The sequence below is a fragment of the Eptesicus fuscus genome, chromosome 3 (genome assembly GCF_027574615.1).
Source record: "Eptesicus fuscus isolate TK198812 chromosome 3, DD_ASM_mEF_20220401, whole genome shotgun sequence".
In the NCBI taxonomy this organism is placed as follows: domain Eukaryota; kingdom Metazoa; phylum Chordata; class Mammalia; order Chiroptera; family Vespertilionidae; genus Eptesicus; species Eptesicus fuscus.
Genome location: NC_072475.1, coordinates 43,828,596 through 43,845,139, shown reverse-complemented (window position 1 = coordinate 43,845,139; position 16,544 = coordinate 43,828,596). Strand labels below are relative to the sequence as shown.

Genomic DNA, 16,544 nt, shown 5'->3' with positions numbered 1-16,544 from the left:
GGCCTCTAGTTAACGTATAAAAAGATTTAAACTTAGACTACAAAAGTCTTACTAATGGTTATAAAAAATGCTAGTTGAATTATTAGCTTCTGAAAATAATTTGTTAATATTATTTACATTTAAAGTATAGTCTCAAGTATCCCACTGCCATTTATTGAGCACTATGGGCCAAACATGGTACCAGATGCTTGAAGCACATCATTGATCCCTGCTTGTGGGGAAAATACATTTTATAGAAAAGGCAACGCTCAGAGAATTTAGGTTACGTGCTCGAACTCATGGATTATTAACAGGCAGAGCCACAATTTGAACCCAGGAGTTTCTAACTTACTAGCCTTTGCTCCTTTCACAATACTTTATTAAGAGTATCTTCATACTTTATTGCCCTCCTAAACTTATTTAACTGCATCAAAGTAATAAAATTAGGACACCTAGGAGATCACACTATTCATCTTGGATATGAGGAGAGTAAGCAAACAGGCAGAAACTGGGAAACTAGGCAGCAGTCTAACCCTGAGTCCTTAGTGAACAGATGGCTTCATCTAAAGGATTATGCAGATAAATACATATTTAAGCTACAAGACCGAATCTATAAACCCAACAGAAATTATTTCACACCAATATTGTTCATATTGCTTGCCCCTACTGTACACAATTTTGTAATTTTATGGCTCTCTCCACCAGCATGCCCAATATATAGTAAGTGCTCAAGAGGTAAACTGAATAGGACTACCACCTACTAAGAGACAATGAAGAAGGAGCCAATAAAGAGTAATAATATCTCTAAATTGAACTTAAAAGTTTAAGGAAGACCTAGACTTTAAAGTTTGTACCTTTAACGAATTGAGGATTGAGTTTTAAAAATAAAAGTAGGGGTGGGAAAGGAACCAAGACATGAGCTCACCTTTAAAATTTTTAACTACCTTCATTTCCTTGTTTTCTATAAGTTTTTACTATTTTCAAATGCAATAATCAACAAAAGAATTTTAGTAAACCAAAGTCACTTAAAACTGCAACGAACTCATTCCTCATGCCAAACCCACTCTTATGTAACCCAAAATATTCTACGTTATAAAGACTATACAAAGAATCCATTATATTCCAAGACATGTAACAATTATGTCTACCCACATTTGTTAAACACTAATACGATCCCTTAGGCCACCTTCACAGATCACTAATGATCCACGTAGCCAGTGACTGAATAGCCTGTAAGCCGGATTTCTTTCATAAATGTATTCATAACCTGGAGAAACTCTTCAAAACAGTCACTCAAGTCTTGAATAACTTGAGTTATTCAAAAACATGTCTCTTATTCTGAGCAACACATGAAACAATACCTCTGTAAGTTCAAGAAGATCATCCGTTCTTTTATCTCTCTCTTTGCCTGAGCAACTTTTTTCTTTTGTGTCAAGTGTTGACATTTTCCTCCTGAATAAGCCATTGCTCCCACTGCCCAGGCGGAGTCGGGCTGACACTTCTTCGGACAGGTCAGGTTCCAGCTGGTGTCCCCTCCTCTGATTAAAAAAGTTTCTATATTCTATTGACTTGTTTAATACTTGTATATGTAAGCATACATAACACATGAAATATAAAACAGTGCTATTATCTTGAAGGAATAGAGAATTAACAAATCATCACATGAGTAGCTTTAGCATATCTGTTCCTGCAAGAGGGACCAAACAATGTTCAAGATGTAAGGCTCACAGGACACCTCAATTACAAAACCATGAAACAGAACACTCATCATTTTCCCTGAAGGTAAACAAGAAAAGCATTTTTCAGTTCTCTTATCCGAATTAAAAATAATTTAGTTAAAAAATATATTTGAAAGTATTAAAACAGCAAAATATACAACCCATAATCCCATCACTCAGAATAAACCACTGCTATCCTTATATTAAGTAAACTTGTTCTAAAAATTATAAATTATAAAAAAATGTGCAAAACATTAATGTATCACTTAATTTTCACAAAATCAACACCAATGTAACCACCATTCAGGTCAACAAGTAGCATTCTGCCAGCATCCTAGAAACTCTGATAAGACCCTTCCTTATCATGACCCTATGTAACGCTTAATACTGAATTTAATCTGTATTCAAACCATTTTTTAAATTTGGAAATTTATTTAGAAATAGAGTTTTGGACTAGAACCACATTCTCAACACACCTAGCCAGTACTCTTCACTCTAGCTAACTGCCAGGCATACCAGTCCTGGGAAACCAGTAGCTGCTGGGTACTGGTCGCAGATAGCAAAGCCTTCAAGTTCAGCAGGCAGAGAAGCAGGATGTGGTCTTCAAATTATTACCACCACCACCCCCTCCATCCTCTCTCAGGCTTTCTGCATAGTTTTTGTCCCACAGATGGTAAATGATAATTACACACAAAGGGATTCACTCTGAATCACCAGAAATGGGGAAATCAGAGAAGGTAATGTTCTAAGATTTATGACTTAAGACCATGGCTTAAAACTGTAACTTAGGCCCCACCGATGTGGCTCAGTGGTTGAGCATTGACCTATGAACTAGGTCACGGTTCGATTCCCAGTCAGGGCATATGCCTGGGTTGCGGGCTTGATCCCCAGTAGGGGGCATGTAAGAGGCAGCCAATCAATGATTCTCTCTCATCATTGTTGTTTCTCTCTCTCTCTTCCTCTCTGAAATAAAACATATATATATACATACATACACACACACACACACATATTTTTTTAAAGGAGTATGACTTAGCCCCTACACTTTGGTATTTGTATATATCTAAGATGTGAAATAATCTAAAACTTCAAGTTTGCATTTAATTTAGGAATGTATTTCTTTTGGATATGGAATGTTTACCAATATTATTAAAATTACTAGAAATTCTCGTGCACTCAGCAGGGGGTCCCTCAGCCCGGCCTGCGCCCTCTCAAATTCCAGGAGCCCTGGGGGATTTCTGACTGCTGCAGAGGTGGGAGAGGCTCCTGCCACCGCGGCTGTACTTGCCAGCGTGAGCCAGGCTTCTGGCTGAGTGGTGCTCCCCCTGTGGGAGCGCAATGACCACCAGGGGCAGCTCCTGCATTGAGCGTCTGCCCCCTGGTGGTCAGTGCACGTCATAGCAACCGGTCATTCTGCTGTTTGGTCTATTTGCATATTAGCCTTTTATTATATAGGATTGGTATTGCTATAGAGATCACTGGAACACATTATTCTGATACTTATATAGAAAAAATCTAATTAAGCATGAGATTGATACTATTTTCAAGTAAATCTAAAATCTTGACTCTGAAAATAAAGTCCTGAGCACATATCTTTCCAAGAGATGTATGGTTTTTAAAAATTCTCTAAAAGAAGCCAGGCAACACACATAAGGGCTGAGATGGAGGCAAATTAGTCTCTCTTACAAACAAGATGGCTATCACACAGAAATAAAATTCCAGCAACTCAGAAGGAAGCTATCTTCCTTGAAGTTGTATATCTTCAATGTCTGTTAATTTCTCCAAGAAAACAACAGTTAGAAATCAAGTGAACATATATCATTTTTCTTTTTTTCATGTGCACCAAAATATTAATAGTAAGTCAGGTGAAAGAGAAAAAAATATATATATTTTAACTAGGGTTTCTACTTACACCTTCATTTTCAAGTCTAATTCCAACTGTCTTTTCTATATCTGAAATTCTCCCCTTTGAACACCTGAGGGAAAAAATATAGAGATTACAGACTGGATTATTTTAATCTGGTACATATAAGACTAGTTTTAGAAATAAGACAGAATCATTTACAAACAAAAATTGCCTTGAACTATCATCCAAATCCTAAAGCACGTAGAATTGCCTTCACTGGTCACATACCAGAGATGCCCACCATACTACACTCTCTTCTAAGTGGCATCTGCATCTCCCAACCCCTAATGCCTAGGAGACAAATGCCCACTCCCAAGTTAGGGTGAGCATCTGACACAAAAGCTATGTATATACCCATATATGCTGACCAGCTAACCAGAGTTGAGGAGAGTTCACAATTCCTCAGACATGGTTACTCATAAATATAGCTTATAAGTAAGAAAATAATGTCAAGCCCTAACTGGTTTGGCTCAGTGGATAGAGCATTGGCCTGCGGACTGAAGGGTCCCAGGTTCGATTCTGGTCAAGGGCATGTACCTTGGTTGCGGCACATCCCCAGTAGGGGGTATGCAGGAGGCAGCTGATCGATGTTTCTCTCTCATCAATGTTTCTAATTCTCTATCCCTGTCCCTTCCTCTCTGTGAAAAATCAATAAAATATATTTTTTTAAAAAGAAAATAATGTCAAAAGAAAACTTAGAATGAACTGAACCATGTACCTCTTTTCACTCCTCATTGGACATAGAGGACCCCTTGTTTCAGCAGCTCTATCTGTGAAGATGGTAAAGAAAAAATAAAATGTCTTCTTTATTAATCAATATATAGCTAGGATTTCAATTTACATAGTCTCCAAAGTATTAAGACACTGATTTACATGGAAATGTTAGAATAAATTCCAAAGACATTAGCCTCCTTACAAATCAAGTTGCTTAAAAATGCATAAATCGCTTTCTTCTTTAAATATAATCTTTAGTGTAAATTGATGTCTGCTCATTTGGAAAGCTATCATTTAGTGTCAAGGAAATTAATATAAGAAAAATAAATTAATTTTAGGCTCACAAAATATATACTACTATATATAAAAGTTAGGAATTTTAATCAAGAGGTATTTTGTAAATCTGTTTCACCTTGAAATAACCCTTTTACTAAATTACTAGTACTGGGTAAACCAGTCAACACCCTGGGTCTAATAAAGTTTTAAGGTTTCACCATCTTTCATAAGTACGCCATTTGTCAATTTTATATGCACATGCACTAAATTCAGTATATTAAGATAGAGCTAAATCCGGGAACTCACATGGTTTTGGAACAAACTGAGTTGTTCTGACTCCATGGCTTTGCTCTTCCCCCCAGCCTTTGGTCTTTAATGTATCCAAGTGACACCTTTGAGAACTTAGAAACACAAAAAGCGAAGACGTTCAGATACAAAAGGAAAATCTACCACCAATAATCATTATCTTTGTCTGACAAGCTTCTCCAAACAAGAGTTATTGATTACCCTTGAGTCATCAAATTACAAGAGAAAGCATGCAACACAGCATCATCTGGGATAAAAGGAGTCTAATCCTGATTCTAATATTTCAGTCAAGTTACTAACCTCCAATTGTTCTATTTGTAAAATTGCATGTTCTCAATCCCCAGCATCACCCCCACTGAAAAATCTCATGTGATAAAACTCAGGTCAAAATATGGAAATTTTTACATAAAGTACTAAAATGGATCCTAAAACAACACAAGAATGTAAAAAAGCAAAAGAGGTTGAGGATTTTGCTGATGTGACAAAACCAATAGTTCACGAAGCATACTGCTGTTTTCAACAGTGGCTAGACAAAATGGAGAAAACATTAACATTCTGACTTCCTACACTAAGATAATTCAAATTTTAAAAATTCACAACCAAAATTAAAATTCCCAGACAGATATTTCTTTGTTATTTCTGCACTCAACCAGCTAGTCTTGTGACAGTTTCACCTTCAACTTGCTGTTACATAATTTCTGGGACAGCCCTCTGTGTATTCACACTTGTTAAAATTATCAAATGTACCTCAATTCTGAGCTCACATATTTTTTGTCCCCTTTTTATAAGGCCAGATATCAACTCCTCCTGTCATTCTCATCTTTTGCTCAAATCATTACAGTACTAATGAAGAGTCTTATAAGAAAAACTTCTTATGACCTATGTGACTTTAATCTTGTATCTAAAGTGGAAGGTTTCCAATTGTGCTAAGATGCATCCACTAAGATGCCTCAGGAACTGTGTATATAAGGAGGTAGGGAGGCAGGTAGATAGGTAGGAAGAGAGGTGGGAAGGAGGGAGGGAGGGAGAGAGGGAAAAAGGGAGGGACATGCAGGAAAGGAGGAGGGGAAAAGAGGCAGACAGAGACAGAGATTGTGGGAAATGTGTATATTGGGAGTTGAAAAAACTCTGCTTCCTGATTTCAACTTTTCTATATCAGAGTTTTAAGTCAGTACACTTGAACAAGGATTCTAAAGCTAACAGAAAACTATCCTATATAAATAAAAGCCTAATATGCTAAGTGTCTGGTCATCCAGTCGGCCATTCAACCAATCAAAGCATAATATGCTAATGATATGCTAAGGTCACTCAACCACTTGCTATGACGGCACTGACCACCAGGGGACAGACACTCCAACCAGTAGGTTAGCTTGCTGCTGAGGTCCAGCCTATCAAGACTGAATGAGATGGGCTGGACACGCCCTGGAGCCCTCCCGCAGTCCCTCCCCAGCTGGCCAATCTCCCGCATCCCTCCCTGGCCCTGATCGTGCACTGTGGGATCTCTCAACCTGGCCTGCGCCCTCTCGCAATCCAGGCTGAGGGACCATATAACCATTACTAGATGACAGGGCTAGTTCTCTCCATGTTAATCTCTTTTTCCCCCATAAAACCCTTCCTACCAATTCCCTCTCCAAAAATAAGGAAAAAAGATGTCTGGCAAAGCACTGATCTTGTTAGCTCATCTTTACCTATGATGAGTTGAAGTGACAGGAGGAACAGAGTTTCCATGAACACCTTCTTTAAGTCGCTCCAATAACCTTCGGTACTTCTCTCTTTCCTCTTTTTGAACACCCTAAATAGAAGAAAGCATGTTGGATAACTTCTAGCACATTAAACATATATGGTAAGTAAATCTTAAGCAAAGACTTAACAGGTCATAGATGTATTTTATTGATCAGCACAGTGCTCTTTAAATTTATTTTTTAATGCGGGAGGAGGAGGGGAGGGGGTGAAGGAGGGGGAAGGGGAGGGAGAGGGACATCAATTTGTCCTCCAATTATTTATGCATTCATTCATTGGTTGGTTGATTCTTGTATCAAACCCAAGACCTTGGCATTTCAGGAAGATGCTCCAACTGAGTGTCAAAATTTCTTTAATTACCAACTTTATAAATTAAAAATATCCAAAAATCTAGCCTCTTTTGAAAAACCAAATCAATAATCTGGAGTTACGTAGGGCTATTCCCTTTAGATGGCCCATTAACTCTAGCCCATTTCACTCATTTACATCATCTCCTCGACCTGGATGGCTTCTGAGTTTTTGACAGCAGAACTAGGTTGACCACAAACTCAGCAGAATAATCCACTTGCACATTCAGAACATTCAGCTTCCAAATGGGACAGGTCTCACCATAGTCACCAATGACGCTGTATGGCCAGATCCAACAGATACTTTTTCAGCCTTATATTAACCTCTCTCTTTAGCATCTCACCCTGATAACCTTGCCTTGCCTTCCTGGACAATACACTCTCCTGATTTCTTCTTATCTTCTCAATCTCCATTGCAGATTATTTCTTCTGCCTGTCCAAAATGCCAAAGGTCCTGCCCAGTATCTCTTCTCACACTACATTTTCTCCCTGAGCAATGTCTCAGCTCCCTTAATTTATATAACACTAATATTCAGAATATTCAGAAATGTCTTCATCCCTGCCTTCTTCTCAAAACTCTGAGCCAGGTCACTTTGCATGTTCCACAGGCACTTTAAACAATGTCTAAAACTGAAGTCATTAAATTCCCCCTAACCACCCAAGGTATCTTGGTCAGTGGCACGTATTTCTCAAGACTGAAATCTGGGACTCAGGCTCTTCCTGCTAACTTTGTATCACACCTAACCAATGAATATGCCCTTGCTAATATTACCTTCTAATATTTCTAAAATATATCCTATGTATACCCTATATGTGCTCAGTTTCATTTCTGATTTCTCATCTAACAGGTATTGAAGGCTATTTTATAATACTTCTCCTTAAAACCCCCTCCAGGGCTGCAGTCCTTTTCCTCTCGCTGCCTACTTCTGTTTGTTCAGTACAACTATTTATATATAAGGTCCCAGAGGTCAGGGACCATGTTTTATTCTGTTCTAATTGCTGACATTGGGCACCCAAACAAGTATTCCTAAGATGAGCAAAACTAAGTGGCTCAGAAAACCATGTAGCAATAGGTGATGGTCCTAGGGAATGCCAGATACAGAAATAATTCTAAATGCTCCTGGAATAAGTGAAGACTTCAAAGGGAAGTGAAGAGAATCTTGTTGATGAAGATATCATGCTAAGTGCCCTGAAAAGGGAAGGAAAGAGTAGACATGTACACCATTTAACTTCTCTTATTTAGTCAGTTATTACATACAGCTTCTAAAAGAAACAAGTTAGAACAATCCAGGCACCCAAAAAGAACCCATTCTCTTTTCCTAACATGACTCCTTTTTCTTTCTTATAGTGAAAATAATTTGGAAATTGACTAATTACATACATATAGAATATTTCTAGAAGTATCAGAGTCAAACAGGGTGGTAGGGCCAGGTATGGAAGTGAGACTGGGACGTTTATAGTCACTGTACACCCTTTTATACCTTTTGAGAATTTTATACTATAATACATATACTACTTATACCCCACCCCGAATTCATAAAATAGTTTTTAAAAGAGATCAGACTGGTAGTGCTTACCTCCTCCACAGTACAATGGGGACGCCTCAGACCCTTGCCACCCTCTTCAATAATCATCTCTGTTACAACCTGTTCCTGAGGTTTCCACATTAAGGAACTCTCTGGATTGCCTTTGCTATGGCGGCGGCCACCTGGTCTTCTATTATAGCCTTCTGAGTTCAAAGTAAAACTGAGAGACAGAAAAAAAAAGAAACATGTGTCACAAAACTGCTTAAATTGCTGGATTCTTAGCTTCAGACCATTCTGTGATTAGGCTTCCCAGATTAAGCTTGCTCCTGGCAAATCAGACAACTAGCATTCACAAAAGTTAGATCTATCTCTAGAGTAGAGGTAGAATTCCACTATGGAACCTGTATTCCAGTCACCAGGGCTGCTACATGAGAGCCTCTGCCTTCTTCCTCAAACCCAACTTTCCAACCCCAACTCTGGAATTAGCTCCCCTACTACACATACCCTCCCCTTGTGCTGCACTTTTCCTTTACTCACTTGGTGTCACTGGAATTATCACGTGATTGTTCAATGTCTATATCCCACACCAAACTTTAAATTTCATGAAGACAGAGATTACATAGTTTCATCACTTGATCTTAGAAAAGGATCAAAGCCAAAAGGCATGCAGTATTTGCTGGATGCTAAAGTAATAAATGTAAATTAATAACTGCTAAAGAAATGAAAGCCATAAAGCCCCTAGTCATTGTTGCTGGTGGAAGAGCCTGCCTCTCCTACCATCACCAATAATGGGACAAACTGACATCACACCTTCCTGATGTAATGTTTTAAAAGGGATACACCACGTGTATGATATTTTTACCAAAAAAAGGTTGCACAATCTAAAACAAATCATGAATAAGCATCCGACAAAATTAAAGGACAGTCTACAAAAGAAATATTTTGTAGGGTGGGATGGAAGTAGGTTTACTGTTGTGAGGATGCAAAACAGAGTTTATTATTATTTATTAATTACTGTATTATTTTCCATCCAAAATAATAGATGCCCTACCCTGTACTCTTTAAAAATATCCGTGCTATTAAAGGAAGTCTGAGGAGTTGTTCCAGATTAAAGGAGATCAACAAGACTGAAAATTAAACGTAATGCATGATCCTGCACTGAACTGTGGACCAGAAAAAATACTCTATTATGGATAAATTTAAATAAGACTAAATATTAAATTTTCTAATTATTGTAATCTATGATTACATAAGTAATTGTCCTCATTCTTAAGAAATAAAGCACTGAAGTACCTATAATTAAAAGGACATGAGTCTAAGACTCTCAAATAGTTCAGAAAAAAATATTATGTATATATGACAGAAAATGATAAAGAAATTGGCAAAATGATAACAATTGGTGAATCTATGTCAAATGAAGACAAAATACACAAAAACGGTCATAACTGGATGAAGAAATAAGCCTACAATTATAGCAGGAAACATCAATACTCCTTGTTCATCAATCAATAAAAAAGTAGACAGAAACCAGTAAGGCCTGTAAACATCAACAACTTGAGCTGACATTTATAGAACACTCCACCCAACATTCTTTTCAAGTGCACATTGGACATCATCCATATAGACCATATTCTAGGCCATAAAACAAATGCTAAAATTTAAAAGAACTGAAATCACAGTAAGTATATTCTCTGATCACAATGTAATTAAACTAAATAACTGAAAGATGTCTGGAAAGTCCCAAATATTTGGATATTAAACAACAGAATTCTACACTTCAGAATAATCACTGGTTAAAGAGAAAGTACAACAGAAGTTAGAAAATACTTTTAAATTGAATAAAAATTAAAACCAATTTTTCAAAATGAATGGGATGCAGCTGAAGCATTGCTTATAGAGATAATTATAGCATTAAATGCTTAGAAAATAAATTCACCTCTAAATATTCAAGTATGTATCTCCCAAGAACAAGGACATCTTTTACCTAACCATAAGAGTCATCAAAACCCAGGAACTTTAGCAATGACACAATATGTAACATGTAGCCACATTTTATTTATTTATTATTTATTTATTTATTTATTTATTTATTTATTAAAATATATTTTATTGATTTCAGAGGGGGAGGGAGAGAGAGAGAGAGAGAAACATCCATGATGAGAGAGAATCATGGATCGGCTGCTTCCTGCACGCCCCCTACTGGGGATGGAGTCCACAACCTGGACATGTGCCCTTGACCGGGAATCGAACCTGGGGACCCTTTAGTCCGCAGGCCGATGCTCTATCCACTGAGCCACACCGGCCAGGGCAACATGTAGCCACATTTAAATTTCTTCAAAGACATTGAAAGTATCCTTCACGACAATATTTTTACTATCTTGAATCCAATGCAGAAGCTCACATTGTATTTAGTTGTCATGTATCTTTAGTCTCTTTTAAACCGAAAGTTCTTTAGCCTTTCTTCATCTTTATAATGAAGAGTACAGGCCTTAACCAGGTTTCTCATTCTTAGACTCGGATTATTTTTGCAGGAATATGAATTAACCGATGTCTTCAGCGCAATATATCTGGGGGCCACAATGTCTCTTTGTCTCACTGTGGATGGCTTTAATTTTGTTCCTTTCCTTAAGGTGGAGTCGTCAAGCAGTTTTCTTTATCCTAAAGTTATTATTTTTCCTTTGTAATTAAAAAGTAATTTGTGGGGAGGTATTTTGAGTATATATAAGTATCACATTCCTCATCAAACTTTTACTTACTAGGTTCCGCTCAATTGATTCCTATATTATCAATTACTATAATTGTTACAAAATAGCCATTTTCTAATTCAATCATTCCCTGTACACTTACTAGTTGGCATCCTACTATAAAGACCTTTCCCTCCCACAGTATATATTTATTTATAGCACCTATATCCTGTCTTTATTCATTTTGATGTTTAAATTGTTCCCAATTTGGCCAGTGAAAGCCCCTTCAAGTTTCCTCCTGTATCATGTTGACATGTCCCCCAGTTTCTGAACACTCTTTTATTTCTGGCACAAGACATTACAAATTCATTTCGTACTTTCTTTCCTAGCTCTACCATCAACCAACCATTCATCCAACTCCAGAAAACCCAGTTTTTAGTTAGTGTCTCATTCTTAAATATGAGTGGACAGCCAAGGATTACCAGTATTTGAATAGACTCTAATATGAAACGTAAGATCAAAAATAGCCCTAACTGGTTTGGCTCAGTGGATAGAGCGTCAGCCTGCAGACTCAAGGGTCCCAGGTTCGATTCTGGTCAAGGGCATATACCTCGGTTGCGGGGCACATACCCAGTGGGGAGTGTGCAGGAGGCAGCTGATCGATGTCTCTCTCTCATCGATGTTTCTAACTCTCTATCCCTGTCCCTTCCTCTCTGTAAAAAAAAAATCAATAATATATATATATATATATATATTTTAAAAAGATCAAAAATAAACCAAAGGGGGCAAGGAATTTAGGGGAAGCAGAAAAGCAGGGAGAAGAAATTTTAAAATAATTAACAGCTTTAGAGAAATAAGATATTGCATCCTTACAATAAGAACAAGAGGCTTGGAGGAAGAAAAACCATGGGGAATAGGGAAAGGGAGGATGGTTACAACTTAAAAACTATGAAGCCCCTCCTCAAAGAAATCAGTAAAAGATTTCTTTTTTTAAAGGGCAAGGATAACAAAAGAGAATTTATAGGAAAAATTAGATCAATGCAAAAGGTCAAATATATTTTTTTAAAAAAGGTTTAATATCCAAGTAGTAGAAATTCTAGAAAGTAGGAACACAAAAAGGAGAATTACCGTAATGAAAAAAACAGTTCAGTGTATGAAAATTCATCAGGCTAGACACTTATTTCCATACTTTTCTGCATGCATATTATACTTTTTAAAAAGTTTATAACTGAATGGCAATTCTTTTTCAAAAGGTTTTCAAAATCAGATGCTGTGGGCATATAATATGGCAGAAAAAGTAACACACACCTGAGTTCAAGTTTCTCACTAGCTGCATGATATTCGGCAAGCTCGAGTACTTGCTTAACAAGATTACATAATAGAAAAAAAGTGTGAATGCCTAGCAAGAGTGAGCACCTAATATGTGCTAAGTTTCCATGTAAAGAAAGGCAGAATTTAACACTTACCCAAAGGAAGGCAGGACTCTACGAGGCTGATCTCGAGTTACTGTCACTCTGATCTTTGGATAATCACTTATTCCATTAGGAGATTTATTACCTATTTTAAAAATGCATTTGTAATTGTAAATAAATAAATAAATTAATTAATTAATTAAAAAACATTTGTGAACACTGCATTAGAAAAGAAACTGTGTGATCAGTCTACACTGCAGAACCATATATGTTATTTTTTCAAATTCTATTACTATACAGCACAGAGATCAGAATTAACTTTGTAAGGTTAAAGGAAAAGCAATAGTGCTTAGTTTGTCTTTGATCTCAGATAAGCAATAACAATTCATAGGGAAGCTTTCCTAGTTTTGCTTGCTGGGACCAATAAGAGGCATGAAGAACTTAATGATTATAAAACTCCCTACAACCTAATCAAAGTAAGAGAATTTTTCAGGCCGAAACCGGTTTGGCTCAGTGGATAGAGCGTCGGTCTGCGGACTGAAAGGTCCCAGGTTCGATTCCGGTCAAGGGCATGTGCCTTGGTTGCGGGCACATCCCCGGTGGGGTGTGCAGGAGGCAGCTGGTCGATGTTTCTAGCTCTCTATCCCTCTCCTTTCCTCTCTGTAAAAAATCAATAAAATATATTTTTTTTTAAAAAAAAAAGAGAGAATTTTTCAGGATTTTTTTTCCTCCCAAGAAAACAGAAGTATTTTTAAGTGAAAACCTGCCATATGTTACTACATTTCACTGGAAGCTTCTAACACTTGTGAGGTGGTTACTATACTTCAAAAAATGGTAACCAAATTTTCATCAGCCACATTTTCTTTGAAGCTATTACAGGGGCTTGGAGTGCCTGAGGACTCCAAAATGCAATTGTAGCAGCAAAACCTAAACTGACCGAATTCATTTGTTTGCAAAACCTGATTTGAACCAATGTTCAAACCCAATGGGTTTTTTAAATAATATTCAATAAACACAATCTAAAATAGAATAAATTCAGAATCCCTAAACACATTTCTAAGGGCTTCAGATTAGAGACTGTGGACTTGTTTATATTAGAAACCTGCCCCAGGAATACCTGTGCTTCTCTGATTAGACTACACAAACCCACAGAAATATACTGCTAATGCCTCGGGCTGGATAAATCTACTAGCTCTTCCATGTCAATTTTAATGGTAAATAACTTTAAACATTTATATAGTCAAACAATATAAATAGATTATGAAATCTAATTTGTATTAGCTTTTTAAATAAAATGAAAGGCTTCAAAGAAGTATCATCTTTGTCCCTAGGTCCCTTGGAACTAGATTCTCAGACTTGGGGGTACACATTTACTTTCCTTTCATCTGCCACTAGAGGTACTTCACATAAAGTTTGTTTGAGAAGCACTACTCTAAGGTTTTTATCATTTCCTTAGCTTCTTCCACTTTTGACTTCTAAACCCACAACTTCTCTAAAAGCTCTTTTTCCCCTTCTTCTCAAACTTTACATACCTACCTGCCTGACAGAGATCACACCATTTTCAGGACTTTGGTTTCTCCCTATACCCTCACCCTGTGCACAGTATATTAAAAAATTAACAATTCAATTTTGGGGTCTGGATGAGATAGAGGTTCCCAATCATAAAACTGAGAACTGGAGACCTAAGGTTGCTCCCCAATCAGATTCACACATAAAAAAAGTCCTTCCAAGGCAGAGTTTTACTATTTTTGTTATTATTGCTATTTGTTTTATTATTAAAGGTTTTATTATTTTGTTATTAAATATTTTAATAACTTAGCATAGTGCCTAGCACAGAGTAAGCACTCAGGAAATGTTTGTGTGTTGTTGTTTTTAAGGAATGAAACTTGATCTAAGTCACATTATGGACACTGATAATCCAAATAGAAAACACAACAGTAAATTCAAAGACAATTGTAAAGGAAAGCTATTTGCCTTTTAGAATGACAGAGAGAATGTCTGTGTTTTCATACCAAAGCAGAGTTCTTTTATATTCTCAAAACTCAGAAAAAAGAAGCAGGAGGAGGAAGGGGAAAACAGAAATATTTTCATCCACCTCACCCAGTTTCAGCATGTTGTTCCAGGATCCGGAACCTGTCAGTTCACAAGATGAAGAGTTCGAAAATACCTTAAAATCAAATAAAATAACTTCTGTAGTATATAATTTTAGAATTTAAGTAAGTTTCTAATATGAAAAAATAAAAATCACTCTATTGGTGCTAGCTCACAGAAGAGATATCATCAATAAAACCAGACATTTAATTTGTGAAGACTCACAAAATGATGTAAAAAAATTAACAATTCCAAGGTCTCCAAACATACTTATTATTCAGTAATTAAGCTCTTTATAATTATTTCTTAAATATGTAATTCCTTTTAAAAGTGTAATTTCTTAAACTTTTAAGTTTTTGGCCTATATATCAAGGCTAATAAAGTCATGCATATTTCTGCATAGAAGTCATTCTACACATTAATGCCCAAAATGAGAATATTTACAAAATATACTTTCAATGATTAAGTACCAAAATCAGTAGTCCCAAAGGAGTCCTTTCCCCACTGACCTCTCCCGAAGGGGCCGCATTCCGTGTTCCGTTGCAAGCAGAAGCTACAGAAGCTACCATGGGCTTTGTGGTCAGCTGGAATGGGAATCCAAACAAGCTGGCAGCATTGTAGAGACTGTTTTTCACTTGGTGAATAAAGCAATCTAGAAAGTGTAACATAGATTACATATACATATAAACCTAGAGTAATAAACTTCTGGCAAAAAAAAAGATTGCAGCCCAGCGGTGTGGCTCACGGGTTGAGTGTCGACCCAGAACCAGGAGGTCACAGTTCAATTCCTGGTCAGGGCACATGTCCAGGCTGTGGGCTGGTCCCCATTAGGGGACGTGCAGGAGGCAGATCATTGATTCTCTCTTATCACTGATGTTTCTATCTCTCCCCCCTTCTCCCTTCTGCTTCTCTGAAATCAATAAAAACATCCTATATAACAAAAGGCTAATATGCCAATCGGTCGAATGGCGGAAAGACCAGTTGCTATGACGCGGACTCACCACCAGGAGAAAGACACTCAACACTGGAGTTGCACCCTGGTGGTTAGTGCGCTCTCATAGGGGGAGCACCACTCAGCCAGAAGCGGAGCTCACAGATGGTGAGCGCAGCAGCAGTGGCAGAGGACTCCTGCCTCTGCAGCAGCACTAAGGATGTCCAATTGCCAGCTTAGGCCCACTCCCCACGAGAAGCAGGCCCAAGCCATCAGTCAGACATTGCCCGAAGGCTCCCAGACTGCGAGAGGGTGCAGACCAGGCTGAGGGACCCCCTGTCCCCAAGTGCACAAATTTCATGCACCGGGCCTCTAGTATTTTTAAAAAAATAATATTATTGTATCTAAAAAGGCCTCTCAATTTTTATTAGAAGTCCTATTTTTAATCATTGAGATAAAAAGTTACCTGTAAAATTTTTTTTTCTCCTACTCAAATAACTGAAATTCCAGCACTGTGATTTTTGTATTTTTAGTAAGATATGTGGGATGCTACAAAAATATGAAACTATCACACAGATTCACACACAAAAGTCCTGAAAGGACAGCTTTCAAGCAATGATTTCTCCCAAATATACAAAACAAAAAGAGCCCTAGCTGGTTTGGCTCAGTGGATTGAGCATCGACCTGCAGACTTAAGGGTCCTCGGTTTGATTCCGGTCCAGGACACATGCCTGGGTTGCAGACTTGATCCCCAGTGGGGGGCATGGAAGAGGCAGCCGGTCAATTATTCTCTCTCATCTTTGGTGTTTTTATCTCTCTCTCCCTTCCTCTCTGAAATCAATATATATAAATAAAAGAAATCTATACCCTAGGGTCAGGGACATAACTTAACAACCTAGAGTTTATAGTCACTA

The 16,544-nt window shown here is 37.4% G+C and overlaps 1 protein-coding gene across 5 annotated transcripts in view; it reads right to left on the bottom strand.

Moving 5' to 3' along the window:
- SENP2 (SUMO specific peptidase 2) overlaps positions 1-16,544 on the bottom strand; it is a 48,099-nt gene that overhangs the window by 20,879 nt on the left and 10,676 nt on the right. For 4 of the 5 annotated variants that reach the window (XR_008555546.1, XR_008555545.1, XM_054713807.1 and 1 more), the window contains exons 3-11: positions 15,209-15,351; positions 14,709-14,775; positions 12,663-12,753; positions 8,564-8,732; positions 6,588-6,691; positions 4,900-4,994; positions 4,322-4,373; positions 3,610-3,673; positions 1,341-1,517 (exon numbers count right to left, since the gene is read on the bottom strand). Coding sequence is in view for 3 of the 5 variants with exons in the window: in XM_054713807.1 (XP_054569782.1) it covers positions 1,341-1,517; positions 3,610-3,673; positions 4,322-4,373; positions 4,900-4,994; positions 6,588-6,691; positions 8,564-8,732; positions 12,663-12,753; positions 14,709-14,775; positions 15,209-15,351 (962 nt within the window). In the remaining 2 variants the exon portion in view is untranslated. The remainder of the gene's footprint in view (positions 1-1,340; positions 1,518-3,609; positions 3,674-4,321; positions 4,374-4,899; positions 4,995-6,587; positions 6,692-8,563; positions 8,733-12,662; positions 12,754-14,708; positions 14,776-15,208; positions 15,352-16,544) is intronic. The other variant, XM_054713808.1, reaches the window with a different exon arrangement.